Genomic DNA, 14677 nt, shown 5'->3' with positions numbered 1-14677 from the left:
TGCATGGTGAGACGGTATGCACACAATTCATATATTGCATTAATTGAAAAGCATTTTAGTTAAGCAAAAATGGACGCCAACTTATTCCGTAGATATTCGAAGCTAATAATTAACTTACTATTGCACATTTAGCATTAAAAAAAAGCTTAAAACTTTGTACACTTTTTGCTCAGAATGCAATTGAAACTGGTTTTCCGTAGTTCGTTGTGAGATTCTTCATGACTAAAATCTAAAAATGTATTGTATGCTCTCGAAATATCGAAGTGCATACTTACAATAAGTTCTTACAAAATAGATTCTTGATTTTCTTTTGTGTCTCCTTTAGTCCTAGTAGCAGCTAGTAATTGAAACAATGTCTTCCGATAAATTCATGGGTAAAAGCAGGGCTAAATTAGCTTATCAAATATCGGTTACAAACATTACTTTGTGCTAAGGCAGAGTTAGTTGGAAGATGTTCAAGTGCGAACGAGATTCACAAAGCTAATTCTAGGTAAATATCAATAGCACTTAGTTAATATCAATGTTTTCGCTCTATGGTAGCCATGTGAGATATGTGAGAATGATAATGAAGTCCAATGAAATCAATTCTTCAGGTCAAAGCAAGCAACTAAGGTCAAAATCTAGCAATCAAAGTCACCATCCTCCTACACCTTCCAGTCCAAGCGGTATTCGTCCACTAGCAGCAAATGCTGATGGATTAGCCAACCTATAATACATAGAAAAATTATTTAGGGCTATAGCACAAATAGTACAAATGGATTCAATTTATCCCTACCCTCTTGCTGCGCCAGCGCCAAAAACTCCTGCCACTTCGTCTGTATGTCCCAGTATTTCTCCTTAATCTGATTCCTGTCCTGCAAATAGGACACCGCAAAGAAGTACGCCTTCAGCACATCTTGCGGGCGCGTTTCAAAGTGCAGATATACACCCAGACACTTTTTGGTCTGTGCGATGATGAAGTGCTCGTGGGGATCGAAGGAGGACACTATGTTCTCAATAACACTGCTGCTCTTGTACTCGTCAATCAGATTTTTAACGCTCAGTCCGAGCTTTATGTTCAGTGACACAGAAACCGTTTGGCCAACAGTCACCCGCTCCATGGCGTTCACCTAGAAAAAATAAGCCCTCGCTGAACAACACCATATTTTTCGACAAGATCAACGATGTACCAACCTGCTGCGGACTGAGCATCCTTGACGACCTGAAAAACTCCTCGAGGGCGATCAAATATCGCGACTCGTTAAAGCTTCGCAAGCATACCGCCCGTACCGCTTTCAGATTGGCATACAGATGCAGGCTGACCACCACGTAGAATATGGTGTAGAGGACCGCCTGACTCTTGATCAGGGAGAGCAGATACAGGCCCACAAAGGAGGCCACCAGATTTACGCACGTCTCCTGCGAACTGTCCTTGGATGCCACATCCGCCAGGTTGCCCCTCAAGGCATGATGCTGGGTCAATGCCGATCTAGTGGCACCTCCGGCGACGCCCACAATCGCCTTCAGCAGGGTCGAGCAGCACAGGATTTGGGTGCTGAAATGCGGATACTTGGGAAGCACGTAGATCTCGATGCCCATGGCCAGATCGTTCAGAAAATCCGCACGCAGGCGCCATTTCTTTGAGTCCACATCCAACTGGGAGCCCTGCCACCATGCGAACAATATGCGACCCACGTGACCACTGCCCTCCTTCAAGATCCAAGTCGCTGTTGCGGAAAAGGCATTGATGTTCTCGCTGCCCACGCCGATGCCCTTCAAGATAGCGTGTGTGCACAGGGTGCCGCAGATGGTGCTGCAGAATGCCTGGGCCGTGTCCCAGATCTGGTATGCCGCATAGTCCTCGCTGACACTATCCGGATAGCCCTTGGGCAGGAAGACCTTCTGCAGCACGCGAAACAGCAGGAACTTCTCCTGGATGACCAGCTTATCCCCACGCAGCGGCACACGCACAATGTTGCTCTGATCTGGAGTTGGGATGACAAATTACTAATTAAGTATATATACCGCCAACCTAATCGTTTCAGAATATATTCATATACATTTACCTAAATAAATTAACAACAAAGCAAAGAGAAACAATGTCAATGAACAAAAGCTTGTCTTAAAAGTCGATATGCTATAAAAAAGATAGGGTAATGCAAGTAAAACGCCATAATTCCAAACAAAAATAATAATAATAAACAAGATTATTAAATGTTAGAAATTTAAGCTTGAACAGTGGTGCTTCCTAAGTTTCTTAGTGCCAGTATGGCTACTGAATTTTCGCCTGCCATGTTTTGGCTTGTTGGTTTGATCGATTTGCTCACCTGCTGGCGTCACATAGAGGATTTCCTCCCCCTTCCTTCCATACTGTTCACGAAAATGGATTTTCATCTTTGCTGTGCGTGTCTGGCTCTTTGGTAGTTGTGCGTCGTCTGGAAATTATGACTTATGACCTATCCGGGACTGGCTGGCCTGTCTGCTTTTCAGAGGCTCCAGCAGCAAAGCTCCACCCAGCTGGCTCCACTAGCACCCGCAACCAGCGCTTCTTAGTTAGTTATGTTGGCTGTCTGTCTCAGGCGGGGAGTCCGCGAAAAGCCATCGAACTAGCGGCTAGCGCAACTGAACTCGAACGAACCAATGAACGCGGCGTTGGGAAGCGAACTCTAGGACATTTTACAAACAAGCCTATGGAGCTGGAGCTGCTTCAATCAAATGCTAGCAACTTATTGTGGCCCAAAATAAATATACCCCAAAATGAAATTCTCCCCTTCCGATTGTGTTATCAGTCAGCTGTGCAATGTATGCGTTTCGCGGTGAATGCTGGCGGTGGTGAATTATTTTCACCATACCATATTCGGTCATACTAAATATTTGATTTAAATGCTGCAAAATTACAGTTTGTCAGCGTTGTGTGAAATGGACCGTTAATCTAAGCAGTGTTTGTTTAGAAAAATAAAAATATTCCAGCGAAAACAATTCGTGCTAAGTCGACCCCCCCGCAACGTCACATACACCTGTCCATGAGCTTCCCACCACCCACATCTGTTTTCCATCAGCTGCAATTGCCTCGCTGCGAATGGCAACAGCTGACAGACGCGCACGGTCACACCAACGGCTAGTTTATAAAAACGAAAGTCCTGATAAATTCGCCAGCAATAACAGCTCAGCAGACAAGCAAAAGCAAGCAACAAAACAAACTATAAGCAGTCCCAGTGACAGACACAAAGCTAAACAGTCCCTAGTGCTATCATTTGCAGGGGCCAGTGTGTGATACAATCGTCTAAATTTAAAGTGTGAAAAACTGAGCAAACTTTTGGCAGTCGACTGCAGAGTGAATCCCGTTGGTGTGTGTGCCAAGTGCTACACTGAAAAACAAAGAAACACTTGAAACAAAACCATCAGAAAGCAGGCAATGTCATTGGAGGATCTCAAGACCAAGCTGCGCCGTCATCCGAAGTTATTGGGCCTTGGAGGAGTTGGCCTCATTACTGCGTAAGTATTTCACGCCATGTCAACCGAGAAAACCACAACAAACCCATTCCTCAAGCAGCTGCTACAGGTCGCAGTACACAGAAGATAAGATGTGGCTCCGTTTACACGCTCGTCAATTTTTAATTAAAAAATGTAATAATTCGCGTAGTATTGACTAGTGTTTTTAACTAATCAATGTCCAAATCTTATTAAATTGACCTACTAAAAAGATTATAATTTCGTATAAAAAATTTTCTTTGTTTGCCGTGAAAATAGAGAATTTAGAAACAAACATCCCGATGACTCACAACTTTTACAGGGCTTACTACGATTTAAGGGGCTCGTCTGCACACGTTTTCATTTATTTTTGCCCCATTTTACATGGCGCCACATGGCACCGATCAGTCGTACGATCTGTGCATACTATATGCATATATCGGGTAAACAACAACAACAACAGATCTTGTTTTCCGCATTCCCTATACTAAATGGGTGTTGTCGCACCGGTGACGTCATTTGTTTACAGCAAATGGCGCGGTGAATAATTATGCATTAGCAAAAAACTGGTTACAAAAAAAAGGGTTTTCAGTGGGGTGACTTTAAGTGGAAGTTGATAATATGTTGATAGCATTTTAATTAAGAATTGCACTTGACCTTAAAATTACAGTAATAAATTGATCTCATTTCACTCTAGCAAATAAGCATAATTTATCAGACATTTTACTGGACTTAAGACCAGTTAGAGCTGACAAAACCTATTTTCATAAACAGTATTTTTACGTTTCAAAGGGTATTTTCGTGGTCTTAATCATGCGGTTCATATACAGACTCTTTTTTTTCTCGGCGAAACACGATCAAAACATAACGTACGATTTTGTAAAAGTGAGATAGCAAGCTGGTGAAGTTTGTTTGTGTTATTGTTTTTGGCTCGCCTCTACTTCTTCTTCTTCTTCAGCGTGTGCGTTCACAGCTGTTCAAGGCCCCCACAAAAAAAAGGAAACACTGAAAAAAAAAAATACCAAAACTAGCATGGCGCCATTGAAGTGCGCAGTTTTTAATGTTAGTGCCCCCCGCGAATTTATAGTTCTGCTTATCAGAGGTGATAATAGTGCTATTCTTATTGTTTGTTTTGTAATTTTGCACTTGGCGCGTGTTTTCAAATACGAAGAATGGGATAAGTAGGTAGTTGTTTTTGCAATCCGAGGTGACGCGCCCACTTTTTAAAAATAAACAAACTAGTCTTTGGATTCACTTTTGTTGTTTATCTCGCGTTTATCTCAATAACAAATAGTTGGCAGCTAAAGGTGTTGTTGTTATTTAAGGTCAAAATAATCTAAAAAAAATAAAAACATTCAAACGGAAGTTAAGAGTGATAAGAAATCAAGAACTTAAATCAAATGGGTTCACTTTCAAAATTATTGTTAAAGTTGAAATGTTTATATGGAAATATTAAGAACCTATTTGTTGAATAAAAAAACGAGTAGAACAATATTGTAAACCATAACAGAATATTTAAAATATATAGCATTACTTTTTTTTCAGTGCTGGTTTCTTGCTGTACGAGTCGCCCCAGGTCCGCCGGTTCCTTTCCCAATATGTGGACAAGAAATCGCCGGAGCCGGACAAACGGCGTGCCGAGTACATCTACATCAAGTACCACATCTACCGCGAGTCCATGCGAAAGCTAAAGCAGAAGGAGGAGGACGAGAAGAAGTGGATCAGCGTGATCATCAACCCGATTGGGAAATGGTGGAAGGCGGCTAAGCACTCGGTGGCCTGGCGACTGCTCAATATCGCCCAAACTGGCAGCCAGCCGGAACGCCTCAAGGCGGTCCAGCAACTCATCTGCATGGATCACTTGAAAGACTGGGACTTCCGTCATCTGGCCCAAATCTGCGATGCCCGCACGGCTGTCTCCTTGGCCCGTTGCAATGCCGACACGCGCTGGTTCATGCCCGTTCCCCGACGTGGGTGCATCAAGAATCCCAAGATGCTCCTCTCGGAACTCCACGTGATGCTGGCCCGCCTGCGACCCATGGCATGCGTAGACCACTTCTTCAGCAAATACTTTCCCGAACAGGATCCCATTGTAAGCTGAACTTAATAACCACATTTTCCATGATACTAAATCAATCTTGTTTTCCTGCAGGAGGACATTCACGAATACTTGACCCAGGAGCAGACAATAGTTCTTTCCACAGCCGACACGGATTTACTGAAAGAAATCATCTCGTTCCTGCACCACATCACAAAGGATCCCGAGGTCTCCGCCAGACTTATGAGGGATGGAGGCCTCGTCCATCTCATGGAGCTACGAAAGATATTTAACGACGACAACGAGACCTTATCGACTCTGTGCAAAGTGTTGGCCAATATGTCCCTGGTGTCCGATGCCGTGGAACATTTCTTTACGTCCGGCTGGGTGGGCGCTCTGGCCGAGTGGCAACAATGTCCCGATCTCCGCCTGCAGGTGATCTCGGCTAAGACTATGGCCAATCTGGATCACGACGATCCGAACCAGTGCACGTATCCACCAAATGTCTATCCCCTGCATCCGCGAGTTCGCACCCGCAGGAAGCCAAAGGCAGACATTGTTTTCGTCCACGGATTGCTGGGAGGTGTTTTTATCACCTGGCGTCAGCGAGATAGGAAGCCCACTGAGCTGGGTCTCTACGGAAAAAACGCATTCTACACCAGCGAAACAGACGACGTATTTCTGGTGGGCGAGCAGAAGAGACTTAATGGAGGCAAACAAAAAGCCGGCGAGGCGGTCAAAAATGTCAATGGCAACCAAAAGACAGAAACAATCAAAGGTAAATGATAGTACTCATATTACAATTTGTTTTTGACTAATTCAATTTTTATTTCCAACTCTAGATCCTGTCTTGAAAGCTAGCAAAAAAGTGGAGGAACAGCGTCTGAACATCAGCGATGCTGCCACCAAGGAGTTCGTGGAAACACTGAGAAACGAAGCCGAGTTGGACTCGGATTGGGAAGTGGTCCACCCCGATGTTCCCCTAAATGCCAACGAGGAGTGCGAGGGAAAATTTAGTGTGTGCGGAAGCGAATGGCGGAACCAGGACACAAGTGAGGAGTACACCAACTGCTGGCCCATGGAATGGCTGCCAGATGATTATCCAGATTCCAGAATTCTCGGCATAGATTACACATCAGCAGTCACAGAGTGGTCTGCCAATTTTACAAAATACTGTCCGTGTGAAAAGGGTCAGGGTCACATTGACGTGAGAGCTAACACACTGCTCGACAGGATCTCAGCGTCGGATGTGGGCAACGATCGTCCGATCGTGTGGATAGGACATTCCATGGGCGGCCTGCTGACCAAGCTAATACTGCTGAAATCCCTGGACTCCCAAGAGCCGAAGGTCCAACAGCTGGCCAAGAATACTAAAGGCATTGTATTTTTGGGAACCCCACACCGGGGCTCACCAATTGCCAAGTGGAAGCAGCACATGCAGATGATCCTGTCTCCATCAATTGAGGTCAAGGAGATGGAAGAGAACTCGCCGAAGCTGCTGGAGATGCACCGCCGCTTTATGGGGTGCTTGCACACGCTCCTGCGCCATGTAAAGGTGGTCAGTGTAGCTGAAGGATCCCCCACCATGTTGACCTCGTTCAAGTTCCCGCTGCGCATTGTCACTGAAGAGTCCTCTAAGATAGATTTCGGGGACTTCTATCTGCTGAAGGATGATCACTTGAGTCTCTCCAAGCCCATTTACCGGCAATCGTTTCTGTATCAGAGATTATTGCACGTAATCCGCGAGGCCATTAAGGAACGATCAGATCCCAAGGATCAGGATGGCCAGTCACAAAGCACTTCGAGTCAAGATGTTGTGCTTGTCAAGATCGTGGCTGCTCTGTTGAAGGGAGCCAAGGGTCTGTTCGAATCGCTGCCCAGAGTCGCGCTCAGATTTAGCACTTAGGATGGGCTAAGTCCCACTAAACACCAGTACCTTAATAGTATCCCGACTAGTCTTTAAAGACTTGAAGTATTTTCTACACGAGCCCTCACCATCATGACCATTACTCTTTGTAAATACTCTAGCACTCCATATAGTTTTTTACACCCGAATCCTAACTTATTATTCTCGGTCTCAGACTAAAATGTTTCAATAAATATACATGTGTAACACTAAAGCGAGTGGTTTTAATAAGATTAAGGATATATTTAAAGCGAGCAAGTCCCGATATTCATCACCGATCAAAGTAGAGAAAAACTAATTTAGAAATTTTGTACCGCCGATTGACTTTCAACGTAGCTTATTCATTTATTTTTATAAATTATACTTTTAAAAATATGCGTTCTTATATCATAAATAGTTCGCCATACACTAACTTTTACTTGCGTTCTCCTGCTGCTGCTTGGCCTTAAGTCGCTCCTGCGCCAGTCTGCGGTTTTCCGCAATTCTGGCCATCTGTTCGTTGGATAATTTCTTAGCCGCCGGCGTGGGAGGCTGTGAGGGAGGCAGCGGCTGACCATAGTCGCTGATGTCCATCGATGCCAATGGAGCTCCATTCCGATCGAAGGCCGGAGCCACAGGAGCTCCAGTTCCGTCGAAGGTCGCATTCACACCGGAGTACGGCGTGGACATCACAGCATTGCCGCGGGAGAATGAGGGAGTAACCAGCGTGCTGTTACTGGAAGCAGTGGGCGTTTTCCTTTGGTGCGGGCTGCGAGGCGCCAGTCTGGACATGGCAATCTGTTCACCTAGCAGGGCGTCGAACTCATCAAAGGGTTCCTCGCCGGCACCTTCCTGTTGCTCATCTTGCGCCTCCTCCAGAGCTTCCGCTTCGTGGGCGCGCATCTGCTCCAGCTGACCGAGTCGATATCGCGCCATGTGCACTTGGAGGGGTTTCTTCTTGCCCAGCCGTTCGATATTGTTAAGCACATCGTCAAAGGTGTAAGTGGGATACATACGATGTCCCCAGTGCTGCAGGCGGCGGAGCACCTCGTCGAGATCGGTTTTCTCGTAACCCTTGCCCTTGAATTTGATATCCTTAAAATAATCTTCGATGGTCTGGATGCCACGAGGACCTCGAAGTGTTTCCACAGTGAGTCGCGGTCGGGGATTTCGTACAGCTCGCTTCTTAGGCTCCACTATCTGACCATCCTGCCTGCCAGGTTCTTCGCCGTTGTCCTCGTCGTCCGCAAACAGCTTTTCGCCTTCGCCATCGCTGGGCAGCTGATCCGGGTCTGTCGGAATGTTGTCATTGAATAGGTCATCCACACCATCATCACCGAACAGGGATGCCATGGAAATAGTGGCGAAAACTTAAATACCAAATAAACAATCTAACAAAATTTTGCCGCCAATTTTTCTTCTTCTTCTCTATCTACCATTCGCAGGAGACGCTTGCATAAGCCACAGGGGGCTGCCAACTGAACAGCTCTTTGTTCTTTTAATTTTCCGATTACATAACTATTTGGGCTTTCCCGAAGGCTATTTTGATTTGCTTAGACATATTTTCATTTGTGGGTGAGACCAAGAGTCGTTCTTACAGCCAACCCGGCTTTTGCATTGGTGGCAACAGACATAAGAGATGGCAGCGTGACACGTTTTGCAGTCACTAGGTGACAAAGTCACGAATTTTTGTTATAATATTTTATTTATACCATTATATAAAGAAGGTAATTCATCCATAGATTGTAATTGTTCAATTTATTGGTCTCTTATAATTTCTATTGAAATGTTTAATTAAATTTATTAATTTACTTATAAGAGGAGTTGGCAATGTTATAAAATAAAAACATTATTAGCTAGCTTCTTTTTCTTCTATTTACTCCAATTACTCATAGCACATAAAAATTAAATTTAATTATTACATTCCATGGCCATGGTTGCTATTGTTTTGAGGTCGCTTAATGAAATGAATTTTTTGAATTGAAAGTAGTAAAGTTGCGTTAAAATACATATATTCAGCTGTTATGTGCAACTCAAGTACAGTTTCGTGCAAAATATTTTCACTTCGTGCTTGTCGTGCTCAACCTTCCATCGCGGCAAACTACCATCTCTATGCCCCAAATCAACTCTGCGGTTCGCCGAAAAGTGGCAACGCCAGCAAAACGCCATACTTTTAAGAGCATTTTCGGGGCGAGTTTACATTCTGCGGATAATTGTGGAAAAAGCGGTGAAAGAACGTTCAAACACGAACCGAAAAACCGATGTCTAAATGCGGTCACCACGTGCGATAAGAACGTCACGGTTAAAACGATAAATCCATTAGATTCTGGCCAAGAAAAGAGCGGTTCTTTTGCGAGGGCGAGCAAGGAAAATTAAGTGTGGTGGGAATTGTAATCGGGATTCTACGCACTGTACGGCGTATCAGCTGAAGAAGATTGTGTGCACCCCAAGCGACGCAAACAAAACCAAAACAAAACAAAAACATTTGGAGAATTATGAGATCGTAGGACCGACGGCACGGGATTCAATTCAACCGCCATGGACAAGCGATTCAAGTGGCCGCTCAAACAGCGGGCCAACTACTCGCCCTATCACCACAACCCGTCGCGTGGCCACCAAAGGCATCTGCACGGCCACCCCAATCAGACGCAGCATCTGCATCAGCATCCCGGGAAGAGCTATGTGCGCCAGCAATATGGCTATGATCGTGGAGGACATGGCGGGGCTAACAACAACTACCGAAAGCCTTTGCCTCCGCCGCCTGCTCCTCTGGTTGAGCATGGTGGCGGGGCCATGGCTCCTCCTTCGTCCGGCGGATCTGTGGGTGCCGGCGCCGATATGGTCACCCTCATCGTGGAGAACAACAACCTGAAGCGCATGATTGTGTTGCACTTGAAGCTGATGCAGGAGCAGACGGACAGCATTGCGGCCAAGGACAAGGAGCTGGACGACCAAAGCGCTAAGATGAGCGTGGTGATGGCGCAGAATATGGAATTAAAGCAGGCCATTGCCCAGCTGGAAGCCGCCAACGAGGATCTATCCAAACAGCTGCGGCGAAAGAACCAGCGAAGGAACGACAATGACGACGACGACGATGATCCCTCACTGCCACCTGCTGCCCCGCAGCAGAAGTTGATACGTTGCCATGCTGAGACGCAAACTGTGTTTCGGGAGCGGGAACAGGGCACACAAACGATAGATGCGCAGCCTCAACTCGCTAATGCACTTCCCAGGGGTATCAACATGGAGAAGTCTCCGGCTGTGTACCAGCACGCTGGAGCGGTAACGAATCAACCAGCCAGCAAACGCTCAGAGAGCAAAGGCCGCGGTGAATTCAACGGCAAAAAGGTGAGCACTTTTATTCTCCAGCGCATGAATCAGGATTTCGAGCACCACATCCACGACCAAACGGAAGTGGCAGAGGAGCACGAGATGGAGGCACATAAGGAGCAACTATCGCATGAAGAGGACCAGCTGGTCGCCGAGGAAGATCATCTGCAAATGCAAGAAGTTCACACCGAGGAAGTCGTTGGAGGCGATATCTTTCATGATGCTTTGGAATCAATTGAAATGGAAGTGGTCACCGAAGAGCTGGTTGATATGGAGGAGCATGGACAGTCCGTGGACGCCAACGGCCATATCGAAGAGGACGATGACGAGGATGACGAAGATGAGGAGAATAGTGATAAAGACGATGAAAGTGAAGAGGATGATTATCAGTGGATGAATAACGATGCGAATGTAAACGCCAGAACTGAGGAAGAGCTCTGGCAGAATCAGGTATGTTTAATGTTATTTTTTAATCAAAAGAACATGTCAAGCAATCCTTTACTCTTTCAGAATTACTTTTTGGAATTGGACCCGACGGAGGAGAAGACCTGTGCACCTTCGGCCCATTCAACTCCCAATCACCAGCAGAAGTCTTCGACACAGGCAGAGATAAGGATGAAGGGAAACCAGAATTGGATAACTGAAAAGATGTTGCAACTAAAGCCTGAGCCAATGGAAGCAGGGGACGCAATAGAAGCGCCGATTATCCTGAGCTGGGTGGGTCTAAAAAAAAAGGATAAGGAACATGAATCAGTCCCCGAGCCCCCAGAAGTACCTAAGCAGCAGACGCATCAGGAAGATGCCACCGTTGATCATAAAGCAATAAAGAATCAGTTGGAAGTTCCAAAGTCGGACTTAAAACCGAAGGACCAGCCCAAAGAGGAACAGAGGCAGGATGGGCATGTTCGCGTGGAACAACAAGAGGATGTTCGTAAGGAACAGAAAGAAACGCTGAAAAAGCAGCCGGAGGATGCACCTAAGCACCTTCCGAATGCGGTAGCCCCAAAGGTAGCTTCTGTTACGAAAACATCCTCTCGAGAAAGCACGTTGCCCAAGGCAAACACCGCTGACATAAAAGACGCTCCCGCTCAAAAAATAATAGCCAACCATCAGTCCACCAAGACGCAAACGGAACCTGTAAAAACGCAGCGTTTGCAGGTTAAGATCAGGCAGTATGAAATGCATCCTGACATGAGAACCGGCTCCTCCGCCCCGTCTGATATTCGAAAACAGAAGAACGTAGATCCAGTTTCGGCGCCCGAGACGAAAACCATTAAAAGTAAGTCGGAAACGTCTCAGAGCCTAGATCATGAAATAGATGATGTGGAAACAGTTAAAAGAAAACTGGCTGAACATTTAAAAAAGGAGCTTCTAAGCCAGAGCCATCAGTCACAGGTTACGCTCAAGAAAATAAGAGAGAGAGTCGCCACAAATCTAATATATCCACCACCCAGTGCACCAGTATCCTCAACAACAATAACCCCAGCGCCCACGCCGTCAACGACACCAACGCCTGGCTCAACGCCACAGCATGCGGTTACATCCTCAATGGACCAGGAAATATCTGCGGCCAAATCGAAATCCAAGGCAGCTGAACAAATATCAACTCCTCTGACACCTCAATCTAATAGCAGTGTTAGCAGCACCACTTCGACTATCCGAAAAACGGTAAACAACTGTTCACCCCATACGTACAGCAAGGCAACGGCGAGATCGGGAAAACTGCAGTCCAGATTCCGCACTGCCACGTTTCCGTACAGCACGAGAACGTGGGAGGATCAGGAGTTCCACTGTGACAACGAGTTCTTCCTGGAGGAGGCCGACGAGCTGCTGGCGGATAACCCTAGTCTGGAGATACCCAAGTGGCGGGATGTTCCAGTGCCACCCAGTTCGGATAAAGTTGACACAGAACCACTGAGCGATGCGACCTTCGAGCGCCGGCACCAGAAATATGTGAAGGATGAAGTCGATCGAAAGTGTCGGGATGCACGTTATATGAAGGAGCAGATACGGCTTGAACAGCTTAGGATGCGACGGAACCAAGACGAGGTGTTGGTTGCGCTGGATCCGCTGCGCGCCTCCACTTTCTACCCGCTGCCCGAGGACATAGAGGCCATCCAATTCGTCAACGAGGTGACAGTTCAGGCATTCGGCGAAAACGTGGTCAACATGGAGGCGCGGGATGATTTCGGTGTGCCTTGGGTGGATGCAGTCGAAGCGCCAACCTCCATAGCCAGGTCCAAGGCACTGGCTGAGCCGGTGGCAACGTTGGCAAGCAAAAAGATACCCACCACTGCTGCCGAGGCGAGGCATCAAGAAAACCACTCCTCCTACGTATTTCCCAAGCGACGCAAGCGCCAGAAGAATCGTTAGCCAGGCAACGCCTGGGGGATCTGCTACTGGAGCTAAGCTGAAGACTGTCGGTTGGGGGGAAGTCGTTGCGTCTACCATACTAATGATTTTCAGTTTTCAATCATTAATTATTTCTTAAGCGTAAAGTGAAAGCACCAGAGTTAACAGTAGCGATTCCCACAGATCGTCTGGAAGTCAAATAATCCAGAGCAGACGATGTTTATTGTATATATGGTTCCTCAACTGTCCGTCTTTATGTGTGTAATAAAATGAACGGAACGCTGAATTCTGGGACATTAGAAATTCTTTGTTATAGAATCTATAAATTTATATCAAAGTTTTGTCGTTTCTTATGCGATGAGAGATCATAAAAGGCAAGTAAATTGAGCTGTCCTATTCAAACTTTTTTCTCTTAAATTGTTATATTTATTTCCTTGAAATATAAATAATTCGATCTGATATTAGATGTAAATGAATCCAAATGTTCGTCGCCTGGTCTGGAAATTATAAGTTTTAGTTAACGTCTTGCAATTGAAAAGAGTTTCACTCCTGCTTGTTTCCAATCTACGTAAATTACTTAGTCCCACACAGCACGTAATCCAAACCAGTCGCTTAGTTAGATTCGATAACTCATCTCAGCTTTATCACCTTAAAAATCGCCCGCACTAAAGTGATAAGAACACGAAAGATATACATAAGCTATATTGGGCATTTTTTTGGAGAAAAACAATGAAATTCGTAGACTTATATTTTTAAATATTTTTTTTCCTAGCCCTTAAAACCTTTTTTTTGTCTATATTTATACTGTTATATCTGTCGATTCTCGAATGCAGACAACGTGTGTGTTGCAAAGAGTTACTCAGGTATATCTCTATTTGTCTTTTTTTTTTAATTTGATTGTGTAAAGATTGAGTGCGAGTTGTTGTCTGCTTAGAGTAATCAAATTATACATTGGACGACCTATTGTTTTATTATATTAACTTCCTTAAACTCGTTTTATGTTGTATCGAACAAAAAAGACCGTTAAGATGCAAACAAGATTTGAAGAATAAATATAAAACTAATTCCCAAGCTGCAAACCCGTTTGGCCTTATGGGCACCATGCATTTTTGGCTAAATATTGTTTCGTTTAACACTTCTTCTGTTTGACTTTCTGTCGCAATGATAAGGAGCCTGCCAACGTCCGGAGATATCAAATCCCCAGCTCGCTTTCGAGTGGCGTCTTATTTTTGTACATTTCGGTAGGTGTTAAGTCGGTTATTTGTAATATAGCGTTAAGTAGGCACTGTACCCAAACGCATAGAGATAATTATAATGTAACAAAGTGAATACGATACGATGTACATTGTCCAGGAGAGGGAGGAGCGTATGAGCGGAGGGTGGAGGAACTTCGGTCAACACCCATTTTACACCATTCAATGTAATTAGCGTTAATTAGTTCAATTTACTGAAGCTTCAACTGAAAATCAATTCGAAATTAATTGCCACCATTGTAGAGCCCTAAACAAACTCACCTACTGTAAGAATAAATGTACTACATACAATGTATTTGTATTTGTTTAACAAGTTTTATTGTAAAGATAACGATAATAATATACAGGATAAAGTAAATTGTAAAGCAA

At 45.1% G+C, this 14677-nt stretch overlaps 4 protein-coding genes across 4 annotated transcripts; 2 read left to right on the top strand and 2 right to left on the bottom strand.

The window, feature by feature from the left end:
- Positions 1-10: 10 nt before the first annotated feature.
- LOC117140368 (RUS1 family protein C16orf58 homolog) lies at positions 11-2783 on the bottom strand. Its single transcript, XM_033303234.1, has 4 exons — positions 2307-2783; positions 1174-1964; positions 776-1109; positions 11-706 (listed from the first exon to the last, which is right to left on the bottom strand). The coding sequence occupies exons 1-4, from the start codon at positions 2371-2373 to the stop codon at positions 645-647; spliced, it is 1254 nt and encodes a 417-aa protein (XP_033159125.1). The 5' UTR covers positions 2374-2783; the 3' UTR covers positions 11-644.
- A 280-nt stretch (positions 2784-3063) lies between these two features.
- On the top strand, positions 3064-7608 carry LOC117140361 (protein SERAC1). The gene is made up of 4 exons (XM_033303221.1): positions 3064-3474; positions 4996-5542; positions 5603-6266; positions 6331-7608. The coding sequence occupies exons 1-4, from the start codon at positions 3395-3397 to the stop codon at positions 7392-7394; spliced, it is 2355 nt and encodes a 784-aa protein (XP_033159112.1). The 5' UTR covers positions 3064-3394; the 3' UTR covers positions 7395-7608.
- A 92-nt stretch (positions 7609-7700) lies between these two features.
- LOC117150519 (protein TIPIN homolog) lies at positions 7701-8986 on the bottom strand. Its single transcript, XM_033317436.1, has 2 exons — positions 8810-8986; positions 7701-8743 (listed from the first exon to the last, which is right to left on the bottom strand). The coding sequence occupies exons 1-2, from the start codon at positions 8829-8831 to the stop codon at positions 7803-7805; spliced, it is 963 nt and encodes a 320-aa protein (XP_033173327.1). The 5' UTR covers positions 8832-8986; the 3' UTR covers positions 7701-7802.
- Positions 8987-9530: 544 nt separating this feature from the next.
- LOC117150901 (protein male-specific lethal-1) lies at positions 9531-14666 on the top strand. The gene is made up of 2 exons (XM_033318044.1): positions 9531-11153; positions 11214-14666. Exons 1-2 carry the CDS (start codon positions 9912-9914, stop codon positions 13074-13076), a joined length of 3105 nt encoding a protein of 1034 aa, XP_033173935.1. The 5' UTR covers positions 9531-9911; the 3' UTR covers positions 13077-14666.
- The last annotated feature ends 11 nt before the right edge of the window (positions 14667-14677 follow it).

The sequence above is a fragment of the Drosophila mauritiana genome, chromosome 2L (assembly GCF_004382145.1).
Source record: "Drosophila mauritiana strain mau12 chromosome 2L, ASM438214v1, whole genome shotgun sequence".
NCBI lineage: Eukaryota > Metazoa > Arthropoda > Insecta > Diptera > Drosophilidae > Drosophila > Drosophila mauritiana.
Note: the sequence above shows the minus strand (reverse complement) of the source record. Positions and strands in the feature narration are given on the sequence as shown.

What these genes read in the sequence shown, in the direction of transcription:
- LOC117150901 (XM_033318044.1), top strand. Translation starts at nt 9,912, where the DNA reads ATGGACAAGCGATTCAAGTGGCCGCTCAAACAGCGGGCCAACTACTCG. An exon ending in AAGAGCTCTGGCAGAATCAG is followed by an intron (nt 11,154 to 11,213) that starts GTATGTTTAATG and finishes TTACTCTTTCAG; the next exon opens with AATTACTTTTTGGAATTGGA.
- LOC117140368 (XM_033303234.1), bottom strand. Translation starts at nt 2,373, where the DNA reads ATGAAAATCCATTTTCGTGAACAGTATGGAAGGAAGGGGGAGGAAATC. An exon ending in CCTCTATGTGACGCCAGCAG is followed by an intron (nt 1,965 to 2,306) that starts GTGAGCAAATCG and finishes TCCCAACTCCAG; the next exon opens with ATCAGAGCAACATTGTGCGT. An exon ending in GGATGCTCAGTCCGCAGCAG is followed by an intron (nt 1,110 to 1,173) that starts GTTGGTACATCG and finishes TATTTTTTCTAG; the next exon opens with GTGAACGCCATGGAGCGGGT.
- LOC117150519 (XM_033317436.1), bottom strand. Translation starts at nt 8,831, where the DNA reads ATGCAAGCGTCTCCTGCGAATG. An exon ending in GCAAGCGTCTCCTGCGAATG is followed by an intron (nt 8,744 to 8,809) that starts GTAGATAGAGAA and finishes TTGGTATTTAAG; the next exon opens with TTTTCGCCACTATTTCCATG.
- LOC117140361 (XM_033303221.1), top strand. Translation starts at nt 3,395, where the DNA reads ATGTCATTGGAGGATCTCAAGACCAAGCTGCGCCGTCATCCGAAGTTA. An exon ending in TTCCCGAACAGGATCCCATT is followed by an intron (nt 5,543 to 5,602) that starts GTAAGCTGAACT and finishes GTTTTCCTGCAG; the next exon opens with GAGGACATTCACGAATACTT. An exon ending in AAAGACAGAAACAATCAAAG is followed by an intron (nt 6,267 to 6,330) that starts GTAAATGATAGT and finishes TTCCAACTCTAG; the next exon opens with ATCCTGTCTTGAAAGCTAGC.